The sequence below is a fragment of the Bufo bufo genome, chromosome 9, assembly GCF_905171765.1.
Source record: "Bufo bufo chromosome 9, aBufBuf1.1, whole genome shotgun sequence".
In the NCBI taxonomy this organism is placed as follows: domain Eukaryota; kingdom Metazoa; phylum Chordata; class Amphibia; order Anura; family Bufonidae; genus Bufo; species Bufo bufo.
In genome coordinates, this window is record NC_053397.1 from 14,835,923 (window position 1) to 14,859,268 (window position 23,346).

Here is a 23,346-nt window from a genome sequence, read left to right on the forward strand (position 1 = left end):
GACGGCCTAAAGCAGCGTCAGCCGACGCATGAGTATGCACCCTGTAGAACTTGGTGAAGGTGTGCAAGGAGGACCAAGTGGCCGCCTTGCAAATCTGCTCCGTAGAAGCCCGATTCCTCTGAGCCCAGGAAGCCCCGACCGCTCTAGTGGAGTGAGCGGTAACACCGAGGGGCGGAACCTTGCCCTTGGCGAGATAAGCCTCAGTAACAGCCATCTTGACAAAACGGGCGATAGCAACTTTGGATGCCGCCATCCCTCTGCGCGACCCCTCCGGAACCACAAAGAGCGAGTCAGAATGCCTGAAAGAGCTGGTTACTTCCAGGTAAACCTTGAGCGCCCTGACAACGTCCAGGCGATGAAGCTCCCTCTCCCGGGGGTGGGAAGGGGAAGGGCACAAAGAGGGGAGAACGATGTCCTCGTTCAGATGAAAGACGGAGACCACCTTAGGAAGGAAGGAAGGGACCGGACGAAGGACCACCTTGTCTTGGTGGAACACTAGGAAAGGTTCCAGACAGGAGAGTGCAGCCAATTCGGACACCCTCCGAAGAGAGGTGACGGCCACAAGGAAAATAACCTTGCAGGACAGAAGTCGCAAGGAAACCGTCCGCAGAGGCTCGAAAGGAGAAGCCTGGAGCGCTGAGAGAACCAGGTTCAGGTCCCAGGGCGGTACCGGAGGGCGGTACGGGGGAACCGCGTGAGCCACGCCCTGAAGGAAGGTCTTGACAGGACCAAGGGGGGCCAGTGGGCGCTGAAACAAAATGGACAGCGCAGACACCTGACCCTTCAAAGAACTAAGACCCAGACCTTGGGCAAGTCCGCTCTGCAGGAAGGACAAAACGGTGGGGAGAGAAAAGCGGAGCGGAGGAATCCCCAGATCGGCACAGAACCCCAAATAGGTCCTCCAGGTCCTATAATAGATCCTAGAAGAGGACGGCTTACGGGCGCGGATCATGGTGCGGACGACGTCCGCAGAAAAACCCCTACGTGTCAGGACGGTGGTCTCAACAACCACGCCGTCAAACGTAGGGACCTTAAACGCGGGTGGAAGATCGGTCCCTGAGAGAGAAGATCTTCCCTGGCGGGCAGCGGCCAGGGCGCGTCTGCCAGGAGCAGCATGAGGTCGGCATACCAAGACCGGCGGGGCCAGTCCGGAGCAACCAGAATCACCGAGACGCCTTCCGCCGCGATCTTCCGAAGGACCTTGGGCAGGAGTGGGATGGGAGGGAATATGTATGGACGCGCGAAGCCTCGCCAAGGAAGAACGAGGGCGTCGGCTCCGCAAGCTCCCGGATCCCTGGCCCTGGACAGATAGGCGGGGACCTTGTGATTGAACTTGGAGGCCATGAGGTCCACGTCCGGTATGCCCCAACGAAGGCAAATGGCCTCGAATACCTCCGGGTGAAGAGACCACTCGCCGGGGTCGACAGTGGTGCGACTGAGGAAGTCCGCCGCCCAACTGTCCACCCCTGGAATAAAAATTGCCGATAGGGCCGGGACGTGGGCTTCCGCCCAACGGAGAATGCTGGAGACCTCCCTCATTGCAGCAGCGCTGCGAGTGCCCCCCTGGTGGTTTATGTACGCCACAGCCGTGGCGTTGTCCGATTGTACACGAACTGGATGACCCTTCAACAGATGAGTCCAGTGTCGTAGAGACAGAAGGGCCGCTCTCAGTTCCAGGACATTGATCGAGAGTCTGGACTCCAATGGAGACCAAATGCCCTGGACGGATCGGGGAGGAAACACACCTCCCCAGCCCAAGAGACTGGCATCGGTTGTAACCACCAACCAGTTGAGTGGCAGAAAAGACCTGCCCAGAAGAGGGGACTGTAACCACCAGCGGAGAGATGACCTCACCGGAGGCGATAGATGGAAGGGATGATCCAGAGACTGCGGCGATTTGTCCCAGGAGGAGAGGATCGCCCGTTGGAGAGGGCGGGAGTGAAACTGCGCAAATGGGATCGCCTCGAAGCAGGCAACCATCTGCCCCAAGACCCGCATGCAGAAGCGGAAGGACGGTCGACGGTGGAGAAGGAGACCCCGAACCGCCCCACGGAGGATCAGACGTTTTTCCGAGGGAAGACGTACTTCCGCCGCTCCCGTGTCTAAAAGCATTCCCAGGAAGACCAGTTGTCTGGAGGGGGGAAGGGAGGACTTGGGGAAGTTGATGACCCAACCGAACCTCGTCAGAGTCTCTAGAGTGAGATCCACGCTGGCAACCGCTTGAGAAAAGGACGGAGCCTTGATGAGGATATCGTCCAAGTACGGTAGCAGAAAAACACCCCTGGAACGGAGTAAGGCCAAAACCGGGGCCAGGACCTTGGTGAACACCCGGGGGGCTGTTGCCAGCCCAAAGGGAAGGGCGACAAACTGGAAGTGGAGGTCCCCCACGGCGAATCGGAGGAAGCGATGGTGACACCGGGCTACCGGAACATGGAGGTAGGCATCCTGTATATCGATGGAAGACATGAAATCTCCCTGCTCCAGGGAAGCCACCGCGGAACGGAGGGACTCCATCCGAAACCGTCGAAGGAGGAGAAAACGGTTGAGCTTTTTGAGGTCCAAAATGGGCCGCACCGAACCTCCCTTCTTGGGAACTACAAAGAGGTTCGAGTAGAACCCTTGGAACCTTTCCTCTAGAGGAACGGGGGTAATCACCCCCCTGTCCAGTAAGGCTTGAACGGCCGCGGAGAACGCAGCCGCGCGTTTCGGGTCCCGTGGCGGGCGGGAGCGAAAGAACCGATCTGGAGGGAAGGATGCAAATTCGATTTTGTATCCGGAGGACACAATTTCGAGGGCCCAGGCGTCGGAGACGTGAGCCAACCAGACGTCCCTGAAAAGGAGGAGCCGGCCCCCCACCCGGGTGGGTGGGGGCGCGCCTTCAGGCAGAGGATTGCTTTGCTGCGGGTGTGCGGGCAGCCTGCGGCTTGCGCCAGGAGGGCTGCGCCCGAAAAAACGGCTTCCTATACTTGTCCTGGGGAGGAGCCGAAGCGGCAGCTGTGGTGGGAGCCCCAGAGGCCCTGCGGGAGGACCGAAAACGAGACGCACCAGGGCGTCCGCGGGGGGCGCCCCTGGCTTGGGGTTGAGGAAGATGGGTGCTTTTACCACCCGTGGCCTCCGAAATAAGTTCGTCTAGGCGGACCCCGAAAAGGCGGGAACCCGCAAACGGTAGCCCCGCCAAGGAACGTTTGGAGGCAGCGTCCGCTTTCCAAACCTTCAGCCAGAGCTCCCTCCTGACGGAAACTGCCAGGGCGGAGGAGCGTGCAATAAGGGCTCCCGCATCAAGGGAGGCCTCACAAACAAAATTCCCGGCCCGAATAATAAGCTGGGCCAAGGAACGTAGGTCCTGGATGGGGACGTCCGAGTCCAACTCCTGTTCCAGCTGCGCACCCCAAGCAGAGATTGCTTTCCCTGCCCAAGCAGAGGCAAAAACCGGTCTGAGAGCAGAACCGGAGGCAGCAAAAATGCCCTTGGAAAGGGTCTCCATGCGACGGTCCTCCGCTGACTGAAGAGAGGACCCGTCAGGAACAGGGATGGCCGTGTTCTTTGACAGCCGGGCCACAGGGGGGGCCGCGCGCGGCAAAATGATTTTAACCCCCCAAGTGAAGAAGTGCCGGCCATCAAATGGCGCCGTTCACACCATGTAAGCGGCCCCCGCCGCGCCTGCTTCAATGCGAATTGGCAGACGGTTTGCTTGCCTGCAGCCGTCCCCTGTAAGGCAGCGTCTCTGTGCCCAGATAAAACTCCCCTCCAACATTGCCCGGTAAGGGGGGGGGGGGGCTCGGGAGGGGTGGTGGGAATGGCTGTAGCAGTGTGCATGTAGCAGTGGCCATGGCCATGGGGACGTAGCAGCGGTGGGAGGGAGGGAAAAGGGGAGGCTGGAGCAGCCACTCTCACCATCCGCTGTCTTCACCCTCAATCCGTCCAGCAGGGTCGCCCCTTCAGCTCCTGGCACCGCAGTGGCAGGAAACCGGGGGAGGAACTTGGCGTGCGGGCGACCCTGAGCTGGCGGGACGCAGGGGAGCGAGGCTGCCCTGGTCCACCTTGTCTTCTGTGGGGGAGGCGGCAGTGCGGAATTACCGGCACTGGCGCAACTCAACCCCGGGAGAAACAGAGGGGTCTAATGCGCCTCTGTTGTCCCTGTAGGTAGAAAAAAAAAATCGAATTAAAAACAACAAATAACGCAAAAATAAAAATCATAGGAAAACAACCCTGCATAAGCAGGGGGTGTCTTGCCTCCTTGGACACTAAGCAAAAACTGGCAGTCTCTTCTCCAGGCTGAAGGGTATAGCTGATGGAGGAGGGGCTTACAGCTTTCACTTAGTGTCACGCCTCCTAGGGAGCAGAGCTATACCCATGGTTTCCTGTGTCCCCCAAGGAATATGGGCGAGAAAGGGAACCCGTCATCGACTTTATGCTGACCTCACTAAAGGCAGCATAAAATAGTGACAGAAATGCTGATGTCAGCGATGTGTCGCTCATGAGCTAATAGTAAGTGGTTGCTGAGAACCAGCCTCATAATCATTGCAGCTCAGGCCTTGAGAAAAATCAGATCTACCTGAGAAGAGTCCTGGTTATTATAATCTCCTGCTCTCCCGCCATCTGCTGATGATTGGCAGTTCTCTCCTAGAGAGAAAGGGAGAAAACTAGGTAGAAGCCGGTCAGTCATCAGCAGGAGAGCAAGACTTCATGAATAACCAGGACTCTTCTCAGGAGGCCGGGACTCTTTTCCAGGCCCAGTCTGCAATGATTGTGATGTTGGTCTTACTTTTAACTTATAAATGACAGATCGCTGAAATCAACTCTCCTGTCTCTACTTTAAGCTTCCATTAGTATGGGCAGCATGAAGTTGATGACAGGTTCCATTTAAAAAAATAAAAATAAAAATAAATCCACTTGCTCGTTCATCTCGTCATACTATCGCTGGAGGCGGGCGACTTTTTCATGGGCCACCCTGTATTACCTGTGGGTTACTTTACGCCTCCCTGCTCCTTCACCGGTCAGGGGCTTGATCTTACAAGCATACTCTTACTTTTTGCTAGCATTTAGTAGGGCAGAAAATAGTAGGGTACTGATGCGATAGAGTATAACCATAGGATCAGACAGCAGAGGGTTGGTTTATAGTCCCACAGGTCTACAAAGGGGGCTGCAGACAAAAACATTAGGAGATGTATAGACAAGACCATGTCCAACATAAATTTAATTGGGGATTGACCGATTATCGGATATACCTATATTATCGGCCGATATTCAGGATTTTGTACATTATCGGTATCGGCATCTAACCTTGCCGATATACCGATAATGCGTATAAGGCGAAAACTAAGTGAGCGCTTCCATTATGGAAGCGCTCACTAGTATGCATCGGGTGCCGTGAGCGGGGAAGAAGCGCAGCAAGCACTTCCGATACTCACCCTCCCTGGTCTTCTTTGATGGGGCCCGCACTGCACTGTCCTGACCCTGTACAGCGTCAGGACGTAGTGCGCGCACTATGACCTGACGCTGCACGCTGTCAAGTGACAGTGCAGCGCGGGCCGGAGAACACAGGGGAGCGACACGCCGGACCCGAGATGAAGAGGAGCCGCAGCGCAGGAGAGGAGAGGAGTTTTTTATTTTATTCATCTGAGGTCTGATAGGGGCTAATAAAGGTCTGATCTGAGGTCTGATAGGGGCTAATAAAGGTCTGATCTGAGGTCTGATAGGGGCTAATAAAGGTCTGATCTGAGGTCTGATAGGGGCTAATAAAGTCAGTGAGGAGGGCGGGGGATGGTGTGGAAATTGGCACTAGTATATTATAAATGTAAATTATAAATTGACTACCAACTAAGGGTTTTATTAATTTATAATTTACATTTATAATATACTAGTGCTAAATGCCAATTTCCACCACCTCAGTGACTACCAACTAATGTAATATATATTATGAGATATAAAATATTGGTATAAATTATCGGCTATTGGCCTAAAAAGTTCACGGATTATAGGTATCGGCTCTAAAAAAATCAATATTGGTCGATCCCTAACTTTAATGGTTCGTTTAGAGCAATTATAAGATTGGTTGTATCGGAGGCGACTACGTTCCTGCAAAATAAACATGAGGCCGCATCAAAGATCTGCTCGCTCTTTTCACTGGTCCTACTTCAGATACCATGGAAGAACTCCCAAGGAAAAAAAAAAAAAAAAAAGTGATGGCACAGCCTAGCGATATGCCCTCACTTTACAAAATGGGAATAACCCTTTAACTACACGTCAGCTGCTGCGCTGCAGCCTATTAAACGGAGCAGAGAAGCTGCAGCAGGTACTGGCACCAGATGAACGTACGGTCAGGAACACAGACACATAAACCTCCCAAATAACCTCACAGGGGGCACGCTTCCACTTCCTGCCTTTACGTCTGACCTGCTGAGTGTACTGCGGTGACCGACACATTCCTCACTCACCAGCTGTTCGGCCCTCCTGCGCTCCTGGGTGGTGTAGTTCTTCTCACGGAGGATGGTGGAGCTGTACCGCTCCTGAGCTGCCTCGCGCTCTCTCTTGGCGATACGACCCAGTTCCTCCTGGATGATGGCTTGTTCCTTCTCGTATCTGCACAAAAAGACACTAGTCAAAAAAGTAGAGATCTTCTAGAAAGTATCATGTACTGGCTAAAGGGGGAAAGGAGGCGCAGTGGGTGAATTGGAAATATGCAGATTTCTGAAGGCAGCTCTGGATGTGACTGGTGAATAAAATGTGGTATGTATGTGTATAAGATAGGTAAAGCAATAGTATTTGCAGCAGAATATGTAAATATAAAAGGGTACGCTACAGTTCAAGTTCATATAAAAAGTCCCAAAATGCTACTAATCACTGGTTTAAACTACTTTGCACTGTCTGCACAAAATAAAATCTCTTTATTGATCCCCACTGGTAGCCATAAATATAATCTCCAAATAAGTTTCCCCACAGAAGTAAACATAGTGCCCAGTAAGCTCCCAGTCAGTCTCCTTCCCCTTCTGGAAGCTGCAAAAGAGTCCACTGCTAAGGTCAGATTGGATGTATATGGCTGCACAAGTTTTGGCACTTTCCTGAGAAGTGACACACTGGCCGCCCTGCAGTGAACCAGGCGGCACCATACTGTATAAGTGAATGAACAGCAGGTGGCGCCACACTATAAGTAAAAGTCATAGCTCTTCAGTGGATCATTTCTTTGACAGGGGTTTCGTACTTCAACAAATGGCATTTATCATGTAGAGAAAGTTAAAGGCATTTTCAAGGAGTTTTTTTTACTGATCAGATGGATGGGGGTCGGACACCTGGGACCCCCGCCGATCAGCTCTTTGAAAAGGCAGCAGCGCTCCTGTGAGCGCCGTGACATTCTCTCTGCTTTTCCTAGGCCAGTGACGACACGTTCATCAATCACGTGGCCTAGGAGCAGCTCAGCCCCATTGAAGTGAATGGGCTGAGCTGCAATACCAAGCACAGCCACTATACAATGCACGGCGCTGTGCTTGGTAAGCTGCGAGAAGGCAGCGGTGCCTTCTCAAAACAGCTGATCAGTGGGGGTCCCTGGTATCAGACACCCACCAATCAGATACTGATGACCTATCCTGAGAATAGGTCATCAGTAAAAAACAAATCATGGAAAACCCATTCAATACAAGGCACTTACTAATTGGCTGGATTCGTTTTTCCATCACATTATACACGGCTCATTTCCAGGGCTTGCGGCCACTGCTGCTGCGCAGATACGAGGTGGCGGGGACAGGAGATGCTGTGCATGCGCTCCCATGGTCCTGACCACCAGAAAGGCAGGCACTTTTTCCTATAGTGTGCAAGCACGACCACCGCTGATGGATTGCAGGGTGGTCATAACTCCTGGATATGAGCCGTGTATAACGTGATGGAGAAATGAATCCAGCCAGCAAAGGAGACAATATGGACATTCACAATACATTAGTAAGTGCCTTGTATTAACTTTCTCCACATGATAAATGCCATTTGCTTGTAGACTGTAAGCTCCTGTGACCAGGGTCCTCTCTCCTTCTGTACCAGTTTGTAACTTGTCTTGTTAATGCTTATTGTACTGTACTTTATCATGTATGTATGCCCGTTTTATATGTACAGTGCCATGGAATGAATGGTGCTTTAAAGAGTAACTAAACCTTTTAATATGTTGTCCCTAATGCTCTAATATACTTTTTATTATTAATTTTCATTACACTTTTTCCTACCTAAAGCACACCATTCACTGTGCGCTTAAAACTCTGTTAACCGCTGACTGCTCAGCATTTTATCAATAGGGCCGCAGCAGCGCTGTGAGTACGGGCAGGAGCAGCAATATGCTCCCTGGACGATTACTAACTCTTGGCATGCCTGTCCTGCGAAGAGAGCGCACATGCAGTTCTCTCAGCTTAGTGGAACAGGCAGAAGCAGGAGCCGCTCCGCTCAGCAAATCCTGGCATAGTACATGGGTACAGGGAACCTATGTGCTATGCCAAGAGTTAGTAATAGTCCAGGGAGCAGAGGCAGGAGCAGCAATATGCGCTCCTGCCCGTACTCGCAGCGCTGCTGTGGCCCCATTGATAAAATGCTGAGCAGTCAGCGGTTAACAGAGTTTTAAGTGCACAGTGAATGGTGTGCTTTAGGTAGGAAAAAGTGTAGTAAAAATAGAAAATGAATTAAAAAAAGTATATTAGAGAGAGTTTTATTAGGGCATTAGTCTACTTTCACACTGGTGTTTTGGCTTTCCGTTTGTGAGATCCGTTCAGGGCTCTCACAAGCGGTCCAAAACTGATCCGTTTTTGCCCTAATGCATTCTGAATGGAAAAGGATCCGCTCAGAACGCATCAGTTTGCCTCCGTTCCGTCTCCATTCCGCTCTGGAGGCCGCCTGCAGCGTTTTGGTGTCTGACGAAACTGAGCCAAACTGATCCGTTCTGACACACAATGTAAGTCAATGGGGACCGATCCGTTTTCTATGACACAATCTGGCACAACAGAAAACGGATCCGTCCTCCACTGACTTTTAACGGTGTTCAAGACGGATCCGTCTTGGCAATGTTAAAGATAATACAAACGGATCCGTTCTGAACGGACGCAGACGGTTGTATTATTTGAACATATGTGTTTCTGCAGATCCATGACGGATCCGCACCAAACGCGAGTGTGAAAGTAGCCTTAGGGACAACATATTAAAAGTTTATGTAAAGGTTTAGTTACTCTTTAATGATAAATAATATTTTGATGACGTGCGAACATCCCTTTAACAGCTTGTTTATGGCAAATATGCTTCATCTCTACAAGGGATATGACGGCTAATTATGGGACAAGTTCCCTTTATGTCGAGTTTCTGGTCTACGGCCACTGACCTCCTGTACAGTTCATCCTCTGCATATGTCGTCTGCTTGCTTCCTCCTGCAGCTGCTCGCTCAGAGCCTGTAGTTAAAGGGAGACTTATTACTCCGAGTAACAAAGAGAAAACATCAGCTGGTCGACTACTTACATAATCTGTACATCACCTACCTCTGGCCTCTGCTGCAGGCTCCCCCCTAGGAGTCTGAGCTGATGGAGTGCTCCCTGGCACATTGCTTTGCTCACCTCTTTGCGACTCCTTCATACGATTTACCATGTCATCGGAAAGCTGCAGGAAAGACGAGAGAAGTTCAAGCTGCTTTCTGTCCCCTTTTCTTTACACTGCAGCAAAATACCACACACATACTAAAGCAAATGAGCTTTGGTAAGGGGTATTCTAGGTACCCCAACAATTTCTATAATAAGGACAGAGGCAACTTCAGAAGTAACAGGCATTTTCACCGATGTCCACAGAATAGGGTTGGATCAAAGGCACGACCCGCTGAGTGGAAGTCGTCCAACTGAGCAAGTCTAAAGAACCTAATACAGGGTGACATATAAGTCTTTGCTCTGAGCCTGGGTGATATGTTAGGAGGCAAATACAAAAAAAAATGCAATTTTTAACAAAAACGTTACTGTTAAAATACGGTTTATGACCGAAATTCATCAGGTGTAATATACAATATGACCACTAGAGGGAACACAAGGACCCTTATATTCATAGGCGGAAACATGACATTTCCAGATCTTGGATCTTCCACGACAAGATATATCATTATGTAATAACCTGCCATTATAGATACACTATAAGGCACAAGGAAAAATGCAATTAAATAATTAAACTATGAACTAAATTATAAAATAATAAATTAAACTAGATGGTGTCGTTTCTGAAGAAACCACAGGATGCTGGCTTGAAAACGCTAGAGATATTAGCAAGATATAAGTCTGTTTAACCTCGTTTATTAAAATTTTAACCCAAGTCACCCAATGACTGACTGGGCCAAATTTGAGGACCCTGCCATTAACAGTCTGGCGGCAATTTAAATTTTTCCATATAAAACCAATGGCTGAAATGTGATTGGCCTCTGGCTTTAAAACTGTGAGAATGGCAGTATTTGAAAGTTTTACATTGAAGTCAATAGGTGAAATCTGATTGACTGTTTTAGGCTCCACCCACTTTCCCTAAATTTTGACCGCAGTCACCCAGTGAGTAATTGTGCTAAGTTTTGGGACACTTGGCATTTAAACTGTGTTTAACCCCTTAAGGACACATGACGTACCGATACGGCATGTCTCCCGAGTCCTTAAGGACACATGACGTACCGGTACGTCATGGCTTTAAATAGCGATGCCGGCGCCGCGGGGGTTAATCGGAACGGGATGCCGGCTGAAATCATTCAGCCGGCATCCTGTAACAATGCAGGGGGGGGTCATTTGACCCCCCCACATCGACGATCGCAGAAAACCGCAGGTCAATTCAGACCTGCGGTTTTCTGCGTTTCCGGTCCATTCGGGTGTCCTGTGACCCGATGAACCGGAAAAAGACTGCGATCGGTGGCATAATTATACACCACCTATCGCAGTCCGAGGATTTGGAGAGGCGGTGCTGGCTCTGGTGCTGAATGCCGCTGTCCAGGGTGCTGATTGGTGCAGGGGAGAGAGGCGCGAGATTCAAACTTCCTGCGCTCCTCTCTCCCCTCCCTCTTCCTGTCCAGCACCCTGACCGTGCAGCATCGTCCAGCACCAGCTCCTGTGTCCCCCTAATCGCCATCCATCACCCTCCTGCACCCATCGCCACCCAGGTAGGTTAGGGTCAGTGAGGGAGAGGCACCGTTAGGCAGGGAAAGAAGGGAAAAGTTATAAAAAAAAAAAAAAAAAAACACATTTATTCTAAACTTTTTTGTTTCAGCTTTCAGACCCCAGACCCCCCCCTGCCACTTGCCCCCCCGCATCCCCCCACCACCAGATAAGATACGGCCGGTCATCGATCACTTTGGGGCCACATTTCAGCAGGCCTACGTACCTGGAAGGGAGGTCGCGGTTGATGAGTCTCTCGTTGAGTTCAAGGGGAGACTCAGTTTCCGCCAATACATTCCCACAAAGCGGGCGAGGTATGGCGTGAAGCTATACAAAATTTGTGAGAGTACCTCAGGGTACACTTACAAATTTTGTGTGTACGAGGGGCGAGATTCCCGGATTCAACCACCAGAATGTCCCCCCACTCTGGGTGTTACCGGGAAACTCGTGTGGGACCTTATGTACCCACTGCTGGATAAGGGTTACCACTTGTACGTGGACAACTTTTATACCAGCATTCCCTTGTTCAGGTCCCTTGCCGCCAGATCCACGTTCGCTTGTGGGACCGTGCGGAAAAATCAACGCGGCCTCCCTGCCCACCCCCTCCAGGTACCTATCCCAAGGGGTGAGACCCGTGCCCTTACCAGTGGAAGCCTGTTGCTGGTCAGGTATAAGGACAAGAGGGATGTCCTTATGCTGTCCACAATCCACGGTAACGGTATCACCCCCGTCTCTGTGCGAGGTACCGCGGCAACGGTCCTCAAGCCCGATTGTATCGTCGCCTACAATCGGTATATGGGAGGAGTTGATCTCTCTGATCAAGTCCTCAAGCCATATAACGCCATGCGCAAAACCCGGGCATGGTACAAAAAAGTTGCGGTCTACTTGGTACAGGTTGCCATGTACAACTCTTTTGTACTATCCCGAAGCGCTGGCAGCACAGGGACATTCCTCCAGTTCTATGAGGCAGTCCTCAAGGCCCTGATCTTTTCGGACTAGGAAAGAGCAGGCCGGAGTACCTCAGGAACTGGAGGCGCCCGGATCGTCCCTGGCCAACACTTTCCAGGTGTGGTCCCCCATACTGGAAAGAAGGGACGAACCCAAAAAAAGTGCAGAGTGTGTCACAAGAGGGGGATACGGAAGGACACCACCACTCAGTGTGACACTTGCCCCGATCATCCGGGCCTCTGCGTTATCGATTGCTTCAGGGAGTATCACACTTCCATGGAGTACTAAATTTTTATAATCTCCAACAGTCCACTAGAGAACATAAAAAACTATGGCTCTCAGACTTTGGAGACACAGAAACAATTTTTTTCCCCCAAAAAAATATTAGTTTTAGTGCAGGCATCCTCAAACTGCGGCCCTCCAGATGTTGTAAAACTATAACTCCCAGCATGCCCAGACAACCTACAGCCATCAGCAGGGCATGGTGGGAATTGTAGTTTTACAACATCTGGAGGGCCGCAGTTTTATGATGCCTTCTTAGTGTCTCCAAAGTCTGAGAACCATACATATTGGGCATCGTCGCGTGCGTAAAAGTCGTCGCTATAAAAATAACATTTGACCAAACCACTCGGATGAACAGCGTTAAAAATATAAAATAAAAACGGTGCCAAAACATCCATTTTTGGGCAAAATTTCCATTTGAATCCTTTTTTTCCAGTAATAAAGCAAGGGTTAACAGCCAAAAAAAACTCAATATTTATGGCCCTGATTCTGTAGTTTGCAGAAACACCCCATATGTGGTCGTAAATGGCTATATAGCCGCACGGCATAGAACGAAGGGAACTCCATACGGTTTCTGGAAGGCAGATTTTGATGGACAGTTTTTTTTTTTTTGACACCATGTCCCATTATAAGCCCCCCCTGATGTAGCCTAGACTAGAAACTCCAAAAAAGTGACCCCATCTAAGAAACTACACCCCTCAAGGTATTCAAAAGTTACTTTATAAACTTTGTTAACCCTTTAGGTGTTCCACAAAACTAAATAGCAAATGTAGAAAAATTTTAGAATTTTATTTTTTTGTTACCTTGCCTCAAAAAAGTGTAATATAGAGCAACCAAAAATCATATTTACCCCTAAAATAGTCCCAAAACAACAACCACCTTATCCCATAGTTTCCTAGATGGGGTCACTTTTATGGAGTTTCTACTCTAGGGGTGCATCAGGGGGCTTGAAAGGGTACATGGTGTAAATAAACCAGTCCAGCAAAATCTGCCTTCCAAAAACCGTATGGTGTTCCCCTTCTTCTATGTCCTGCCGTTTAGCCAAATAGTAGTTTACGACCACATTTGGGGTGTTTCTGCAAACTACAGAATCAGGGCAACTCATTTTGAGTTTTGTTTGGCTGTTAACCCATTTTTTTCAGTAATAAAGTAAGGGTTAAAATGGAAAATTTTCCAAAAAAATAGAAATTTCTAAATTGTTTCTCCATCTGCCATTAACTCTTGTGGAACACCTAAAGGGTTAACAAAGTTTGTAAACCCAGTTTTGAATACCTTGAGGGGTGTACTTTCTTAGATGGAGTCACTTTTTTGAAATTTCTATTCTAGGGGTGCAACAGGGGGCTTCAAATGGGACATGGTATAAACAAAACCAGTCCTGCAAAATCTGCCTTCCAAAACCCATATGGCGTTCCCCTCTTTCTACGTGCTCCCGTTTGGCCAAACAGTAGTTTACGACCACATATGGGGTGTTTTTGCAAACTACAGAATCAGGGCAACCCATTTTGAGTTTTGTTTGGCAGTTAACCCTTGTTTTTTTCCTGGAAAAAATTGATTATATTGGAAAATTTTCCAAAAAATCTAAATTCTAAAAATTTATGTCCATTTGCCATGAAGTGTTGTGGAAGACCTAAAGGGTTAACAAAGTTTGTAAAAACAGTTTTGAATACCTTGAGGGGTGTAGTTTCTAGAATGGGGTCATTTTTGGGTGGTTTCTATTATGTAAGCCTCACAAAGTGACTTCAAACCTGAACTGGTCCATAAAAAGTGGGATTTTGAAGATTTCTGAAAATTTCAAAATTTGCTTCTAAACTTCTAAGCCTTGTAACATCCCCAAAAAATAAAATATCATTCCCAAAATGCTACAAACATGAAGTAGACATATGGGGAATGTAAAGTCATCACAATTTTTGGGGGTATTACTATGTATTACAGAAGTAGAGAAACTGAAACTTTGAAATTTGCTAATTTTTAAAAAAAATTGGTAAATTTGGTATTTTTTTATGCAAAAAAATTAACTTTTTTGACCCAATTTTAGCAGTGTCATGAAGTACAATATGTGACGAAAAAACAATCTCAGAACAGCCTGGGTAAGTCAAAGCGTTTTAAAGTTATCAGCACTTAAAGTGACAGTGGTCAGATTTGCAAAAAATGGCCTGGTCCTTAAGGTGAAATAGGGCTGTGTCCTTAAGGGGTTAAACAAACGGTTCTGCAGTTTATTTAAACTTATGATCTATCCTCTGGATAGATCATCAGCATCTGATCGGCGGGGGTCCGACACCCGGGACCCCCGCCGATCAGCTGTTTGAGAAGGCAGCAGCGCTCCAGGAACGCCATGGCCTTCTCACTGTTTACCGCAGGCCCAGTGACGTCACGTAAACAAACTGCAGAACCCCTTTAAAGGTCAAAGGCTGAAATCTGATTGGCTGTTGTTGCCACGCCCCTTTTTTTTCCTAAATGTGAACCACGGTAACCCAGTGACTAACACTTTAAGGTTTGGGAATTACGGCATTTAATGTCTTAAAATGGCAGCCGTTTTATTTTTTTCTATTGAAAATCAATGAGTGAAATTGTGATTGGTTGTTGGTGGCTCCGCCCACTTTTTCTAACTTTGAAGTGAAGTGGAGACACCCAATGACCACATTTGTGATATTTGAGGTCCATGACATCAATAATGTGAGAATGGCAGCATTTTTAATTTTTTCCATTTAAATCAAAGAAATCTGATTGGTTGTTTTTGGCCCCGCCCACTTTTCAGAATTGTATTCCCAGTCCTCCAGTGACCATTGTGCCAAGTCTGAGGACCCTGCCATTAACAGTCTAAGAGCAGCGGCAGTTTTACATTTCCCATTTAAACAAATAGCTGAAATTTGATTGGCTGTTGTAGACCCCGCCCACTTTTTATAAATTTTAACCCCAGTCACCAGGTGACCCACGGTGCCTAGTTTGGGTGTTCTGACTTAAATACTGTGAGAATGACAGCTTTTTACATTTTCTGATTGAAATCAATAAGGAAAATCTGATTGGTTGTTTGTGGCTCCGCCCGCTTTTTAGAGTCCCCGAAACGTGACAGAAATTTTTAGGCTGACCCCATGACTAAGTGACCCAAGTTTGGGGAGTTTAACTTCAAAGCTGTAGTGGCTTGCAAAAGTTTACAAATTTCCAATGAAAGTCTATGGCAAAAAGTGGGATCTTCGGGGGGCCGCCCCAGGGGCCCGGAGGGTGGGATCGGTTAACAAAGCACAAGCAACCTATTCGGGTATGTGCCGAACAAGTGTGCAAAGTTTGGTAATTGTACTCCTAAGACTGTGGCAGATGTAGCATATCGAAAATTGCTAAATTTGCATTGGCTGTTGCTAGCTCCACCCACCTTTGGGTGTCTCACCCCTTCCCCAAAAAAAAAAATTCAGTGTAGCTTCAAAACTGCGAGTGGGAGCAATTTGAAAATTTTCCCTGTCAAAGTCAATGGCGAAAAAGGGGTCTTCGGTGGTCCACCGCAGGGGCCCAGAGGGTGGGATCGCTTATTAAAGCACAAGCAACTTACCTCACTATAGGTCGAAGAAGTGTGGAAAGTTTGGCGTTTGTAACCCCAAAACTGTAGGAGGAGTAGCGTATAGAAAAAGGGGGGGCGGAGAAGAATAATAAAACAGAACTAGAAGGTGTCGTTTCTGAAGAAACCACAGGATGTTGGCTTGAAATCTGATTGGCTGTTGGTGGCTCCACCCAAGGGTCGGGGTGGTTGCACCCAAGGGTCGGGGTGGTTGCACCCAAGGGTCGGGGTGGTTGCACCCAAGGGTCGGGGTGGTTGCACCCAAGGGTCGGGGTGGTTGCACCCAATCGTTGGGGTGGGTGCACCTAATGACTAGGGTGAGTGCACCTAAGGGTCGGAGTGGGTGCACCTAATGGTCAGGGTGGCTCAACCCACTTTTTTGAATTTGAATCCCAGTCCTCCAGTGACCAACTGTGCCAAGTTTGAAGACTGTGCCAATAAAAGTCTAAGAGCAGCGGCAGTTTTAAATTTTCCTATTAAAACAACTGACTAAAATTTGATTGGCGGTTATAGACTCCGCCCACTTTTTATAAATTTTAACCTTTGTCACACACTGACCCACCCTGCCGAGTTTGGGTGCTGTGGCTTAAATACTGTGAGAATGACAGCTTTTTAAATGTTTCTCATTGAAGTCAATAGGGAAAATCTGATTGGTTGTTGTAGACTCCGCCCACTTTTTAACGTCCCCAAAATGTGACAGAAATTTTCAGGTTGACCCCATGACTAAGTGACCCAAGTTTGGTGAGTTTCACACGTTTGCATTTTTCCAATAAAACTCTATGGGGAAAAAAGAGGTTTTCAGGGGGCCTGCCCCAGGGGCCCGGAGGGTGGGATCGGTTAAGAAAGCACAAGCAAGATACTCGGGTATGTGCCGACCAAGAGTGCAAAGTTCGGTATTTATACTCCTAAATCTGTGGGAGGAGTAGATATTTTAACGTCTCATTATAGTCAATGGGGAGAATTTGATTGGTTCTGTGTGGCCCCGCCCACATTTTAGGGTCTCCGAAATGCTCTAAAAAATTGCGCGTTGACCCCATGACTAAGTGACCCAAGTTTGGTGACTTTAGTTTCAAATCTGTGCGACTGGGAGCGATTTGAAAATTTTCCCTGTCTAAGTCAATGGGAAAAACTTGGATTTTGGGGGCCCGTCCCAGGGGCCCGGAGGGTGGGATCGGTTAACAAAGCACAAGCAAGGTACTAGGGTGGGTGCCAACCAAGTCTGCAAAGTTTGGAATTTGTACTCCTAAAAATGTGGGAGGAGTAGCAATTTGAATGTCTCATTACAGTCAATGGGGAGATTTTGATTGGTTCTGTGTGGCTCCGCCCACTTTTTGGGGTCCCCAAAATGTGCCCAAAATTTTCGGGTTGACCCCATGACTAAGTGACCCAAGTTTGGTGACTGTAGCGTCAAAGCCTGGCGAGTGGGAGCGATTTGAAAATGTACCCTGTCAAAGTCTATGGGAAAAAAGGGGGCTTCCGGGGCCCGCCATGGGGGCCCCGGGGGTGGGATCGCTTATAAAAGCACAGGCAACTCGAGTCGCTATAGGTCGAAGAAGTGTAGAAAGTTTGGGGTATGTAGCCCCAAAACTGTAGAAGGAGTAGCGTATAGAAAACGCGGCTAAGAATAATAATAATAAATAAAAATAATAACTAGAAGGTGTCGTTTCTGAAGAAACCACAGGATGTTGGCTTGAAATCTGATTGGCTGTTGGTGGCTCCACCCACTTTTTTAAATTTGAATCCCAGTCCTCCAGTGACCAACTGTGCCAAGTTTGAAGACTGTGCCAATAAAAGTCTAAGAGCAGCGGCAGTTTTAAATTTTCCCATTAAAACAACTGACTAAAATTTGATTGGCCGTTGTCGACTCCGCCCACTTTTTATAAATTTTGACCTTTGTCACACACTGACCCACCCTGCTGAGTTTGGGTGCTGTGACTTAAATACTGTGAGAATGACAGCTTTTTAAAGGTTTCTCATTAAAGTCAATAGGGAAAATCTGATTGGTTGTTGTAGACTCCGCCCACTTTTTAATGTCCCCAAAATGTGACATAAATTTTCAGGTTGACCCTATGACTAAGTGACCCAAGTTTGGTGAGTTTCACTCCGAAGCTGTATGAGTGACAAACGTTTGCATTTTTCCAATAAAACACTATGGGAAAAAAAAAGAGGTTTTCGGGGGCCCGCCCTAGGGGCCCAGAGGGTGGGATCGGGAAACAAAGCACAAGCAAGATACTCGGGTATGTGCAGACCAAGATTGCAAAGTTTGGTATATATACTCCTAAATCTGTGGGAGGAGTAGCAATTTGAACATCTTATTATAGTCAATGGGGAGAATTTGATTGGTTCTGTGTGGCCCCGCCCACATTTTAGGGTCTCCGAAATGTTCTAACAAATTGCGCGTTGACCCCATGACTAAGTGACCCAACTTTGGTGACTTTAGTTTTAAATCTGTGCGACTGGGAGCGATTTGAAAATTTTCCCTGTCAAAGTCAATGGGAAAAACTTGGATTTTGGGGGCCCAGAGGGTCGGGGTGGTTGCACCTAAGGGTCGGAGTGGTTGCACCTAAGGGTCGGGGTGGGTGCACCTAAGGGTCGGGGTGGGTGCACCTAAGGGTCGGGGTGGGTGCACCTAAGGGTCGGGGTGGGTGCACCTAAGGGTCGGGGTGGGTGCACCTAAGGGTCGGGGTGGGTGCACCTAAGGGTCGGGGTGGGTGCACCTAAGGGTCGGGGTGGGTGCACCTAAGGGTCGGGGTGGGTGCACCTAAGGGTCGGGGTGGGTGCACCTAAGGGTCGGAGTGGGTGCACCTAAGTCATTGGATGGTTGGGGTGACAGCTTTTTAAAGGTTTCTCATTGAAGTCAATAGGGAAAATCTGATTGGGTGTTGTAGACTCCGCCCACTTTTTAATGTCCCCAAAATGTGACATAAATTTTCAGGTTGACCCCATGACTAAGTGACCCAAGTTTGGTGACTTTAGCGTCAAAGCCTGGCGAGTGGGAGCGATTTGAAAATGTACCCTGTCAAAGTCTATGGGAAAAAAGGGGAGGAGGAGGAGGAGGAGGAGGAGGAGGAGGACTATCGAATAACAGTATGTTGGCTTTTTCAAGCCAACATAACTAGATGGTGTTGTTTCTGAAGAAACCACAGGATGTTGGCTTGAACTCTGATTGGCTGTTTGTAGCTCCACCCACTTTTTAAAATTTGAACCCAAGTCACCCAATGACTGACTGACTGCCAAATTTGAGAACCTTGCCATTAACAGTCAAAGAGCGGCAGTAATTTAAATTTTCCCATATAAAACAAATGGCTGAAATGTGATTGGCTGTTAAAGGCTCCACCCACTTTTCCTAAATTCTAACCACTCACCCAGTGACCCATGGTGCCAGTTTGGGGACTCTGGCTTTCATATTGTAAGAAGAACAGCTTTTTACATTTTCTCATTGAAGTCAATAAAGAAAATCTAATTAGTTTGTTGCTCCGCCCACTTTTCAAATTACAATTCCCATCACCCAGTAACCGAATGTACCAAGTTTGAAGACCCTGCCATTAACAGTGTAAGAATGGCAGCAATTTAAATATGCCCATTGAATAGCACTAGGTAATATTTGATTGGCTGTTTTAAGCTCCGCCCAGTTTTCTGAATTTTAAACCCAGTGCACCGATCCCTGCTGTCATTCCCAATCCAGATGCCGGCCCCCAGCCCCTGTATTGGGGGTCATTCACACTGCAGGGACACTGTTATGTGGGGGGCGGGGGGATCTGTGGATGGCACATAGCATTAGATGCTATATATATGTGCCATCCACAGATCCCCACCCCCATAACAGTGCCATCCACAGATCCCCCCCCCATAACAGTGCCATCCACAGATCCCCACCCCCATAACAGTGCCATCCACAGATCCCTACCCCCATAACAGTGCCATCCACAGATCCCTACCCCCATAACAGTGCCATCCACAGATTCCCCCCCCCCCATAACAGTGCCATCCACAGATCCCCCCCCCCAATAACAGTGCCATCCACAGATCCCCCCCCCCAATAACAGTGCCATCCACAGATCCCCCCCCCCAATAACAGTGCCATCCACACATCCCCCCCCCCAATAACAGTGCCATCCACAGATCCCCCCCCCCAATAACAGTGCCATCCACAGATCCCCCCCCCAATAACAGTGCCATCCACAGATCCCCCCCCCCCCAATAACAGTGCCATCCACAGATCCCCCCCCCCAATAACAGTGCCATCCACAGATCCCCCCCCCCAATAACAGTGCCATCCACAGATCCCCCCCCCCAATAACAGTGCCATCCACAGATCCCCCCCCCCAATAACAGTGCCATCCCCAGATCCCCCCCCCCAATAACAGTGCCATCCACAGATCCCCCCCCCAATAACAGTGCCATCCACAGATCCCCCCCCCCCAATAACAGTGCCATCCACAGATCCCCCCCCCCCCAATAACAGTGCCATCCACAGATCCCCCCCCCCCAATAACAGTGCCATCCACAGATCCCCCCCCCCATAACAGTGCCATCCACAGATCCCCCCCCCCCATAACAGTGCCATCCACAGATCCCCCCCCCCATAACAGTGCCATCCACAGATCCCCCCCCCATAACAGTGCCATCCACAGATTCCCCCCCCCCATAACAGTGCCATCCACAGATCCCCCCCATGTTTGGATCACTTTGTTTCTTAAACCGTTCACACAATTCTTATGTACAGGATTCGTAGGATTCGAGATTCAAAACAAATTGGATTCGTCCCACCTCTAATTTAGACGATAATGTTTTATGAATGTATTGATCCTAGACCAAGTAGCTGCCTTACATATCTGATCAAGAGACACCCCAGCTTTCTCTGCCCATGAAGAAGCCATAGCTCTGGTGGGGGGGGGCTTTAATTCTAGTAGGACAAGCGTGACCCATTAAGGAGTAACAGCATCACGTAGTGTTTTTTATCCAGCGACCTATGGATGCTGTAGAAAGTTTCTTTCCTTTATTGCAAACTGAATCAATAGATTATCATCTTTCCTAAAAGGTTCTGTGGCCCTCGGGTACTGGATAATAGTCTCCCTCACGTCTAAAAGATGAAAATGTTCTTCTGTGGGGCTTTTTTAGGATCACTACAGAAAGATGGCAAGACAGTTTCCTGGTCTCTATGGAAGTTTGAAACCACCTTAGGAAGGAATCCCGGGTCCAATTTTAATACTAAACTGAAAGATAAGGTTCTCTACTTCTCCCAAGAGTCTAGCAGATGTTATGGCTATTAAGAAAGCAGTCTTAAAGGAGAGGTGCTTAAAGGGGTATTCCCATCTTAATGATCACTGTTAAATCTGTTAATGATTTAACAGTGATCATTTTTCTAAATATATTTAATGAACTAATTCCCACCCCTTAGAAGAAAATGAACGTATACTTACCTGACTGTCTTCCGTCTCCCCTGGTTACGGCCACCGCTCTTCGCTGGAATCGCGGTGGCCGCTCTTGCGCAGACGAATTCTTCTTTTCTCCCGGCCGGCCGTGCGCATTCCCGAAAGCGCACGCCGACGCCGCGCATGCGCTATGGTGATTTCTTCCTGGCCAGTGTAGTATACTTGCCAGGAAGAAGTCACCAGAGCGCATGCGCGGCGGCGTGCGCGTTCAGTCCAGCGCGCAGCCGGGAGAAAACTTCAATCAAGATGTAGCCCGCCCCCTGCCGAAACCAGGTAAGTATAAAACAGCGTGATGGGAATAACCCTTTAATGGAAATGGGAGCTAAAAGGTGATATTGTCAATCCATTTAAGACCAAATTTAAGTCCCATTGAGGAAACTTATGCTTTAATGAAGGTCTAAGTCTGGAGGCTGCTCTTATAAACCTTCTAACCCATCTATGATCGGCTAAATTTGTATCATAGAACACCCCTAGGGAGGAGATCTGTACTTTTAAAAGGTACTTGGTCTAAGGCCTAGGTCTTGCCCGTTCTCAAGAAAATCTAACATTTTTTGAATACATGGCGAAGACATATTTGGAGAGTCTTCCCCCAACTAAGTACAGTATTTCTTCCAGATTTTGAGGTAGATGGCTGTGGTAACCTTCTTCCTACTGGCTTTTAATGTACAAATAACTTCGTCTGAAAGACCCCTACTCCTTAAGACCTCGCTTTCAGGATCCAGGCTGACCGTTTGAAAAGTCTCATTTCTGATGGAGAATTGGGCCCTGCGAAAGCATGTCCTCCTGAGAAGGTATCACCCAAGAATCCTCCAGAGCTGTTTTCTTTAGAATTGAGAACCAGCTTCTTTTTGGCCAGTAGGGGGTTATTAGTATGACCGTTACTGGGTCTGTTTGAATCTTTTGTAGAATGCAGGGGATTAGCGCCCAAGGAGGGAAAGCGTATGCCAGGTCCCATCTCCATTTTACTGAGAAAGTGTCTACTACTGCCCATGGCTTTGTCTCTGGGATCTAAGGAACAAATGCACTTGACCTTTGCATTTCTTTTTTGATGCGAACAGGTCTATTTGCGGCAAGCCCCCTTTGGCGGATATTTTTTTTAAAGATTCCTGGATTTAAAGACCATTCCCCCGGGTCTAGGGTCCTTCTGCTCAGGAAGTCTGCCTCTAGATTTTCTGATCCTCTGAGATGGATAGGACAAAAAATTTCTGCCCAGGAAAAAATCTTTTCCACTAGGGATTTGAAACTTTGGGACCTCGTACCTCCCTGATGTTTTAAATAAGCGACTGCTTTTGTATTGTCTGAAAAATGTTTTAGATGTTTTTTGCTTAACAGTCTTTGAGTGACTTTTAGGGTTTCCCAGACCGCATGCAATTCTCTGTAAATTGAGGATTTGTTTTTGATCTCTTCTGACCATTTTCCTTGCCAGATTGAGGAGGCCAACTTTGCTCCCCAACCCAAGCTGCTTGCATCCGTCACGATCTGTATCTCTGGTTCTTTTAGAAAGATGACACCCCTTGATAAATGTATCCTTTTCTTCCACCAATTTAGATCCAATTTTACTGGGTATGGGATGACTATCTTTTTGTCTCAACTCCCTAAGATCCAGGTTTGCATAGTTCTGGTGTGGGCTTGACACCAGGCTACCGCTGATGTCATAAGACCTAGAATGCTCAGAGCCTTCCTGATTGAGCACCAGTCCTGAGATTGGACATTTCATTTTTTTTTCCTATGATGTCTTCTATCTTCTCTTGTGGAAGAGATTACTTACTCCTAGAGACTTCCTGTTGGGTGACGGGATTAAGTAGGACTTTTTTTTTACATTTATTAGCCAACCCAAATCCGATATTTTTTGCAAAAAATAGTTTGCAAGACTGCTTCGCCTTCTGAATTTCCTACTATGAAAAAATCATCCAAGTATGGGAAGATTAACAGACCCTCTTGTCTGAGGGGGGCTATCATTTCTACTACCAACTTTGTGAAGATTCTGGGTGCTGAAGAAATACCGAAT

General features: G+C 48.1%; 1 protein-coding gene across 3 annotated transcripts in view; it reads right to left on the reverse strand.

The window, feature by feature from the left end:
* The window catches only part of CHCHD6 (coiled-coil-helix-coiled-coil-helix domain containing 6), a 275,458-nt gene that overhangs the window by 247,030 nt on the left and 5,082 nt on the right, over nt 1-23,346 (reverse strand). For all 3 annotated transcript variants that reach the window (XM_040408576.1, XM_040408574.1, XM_040408575.1), the window contains exons 2-4: nt 9,498-9,615; nt 9,344-9,410; nt 6,438-6,582 (exon numbers count right to left, since the gene is read on the reverse strand). In XM_040408576.1, the coding sequence (XP_040264510.1) occupies nt 6,438-6,582; nt 9,344-9,410; nt 9,498-9,615 (330 nt within the window). The remainder of the gene's footprint in view (nt 1-6,437; nt 6,583-9,343; nt 9,411-9,497; nt 9,616-23,346) is intronic.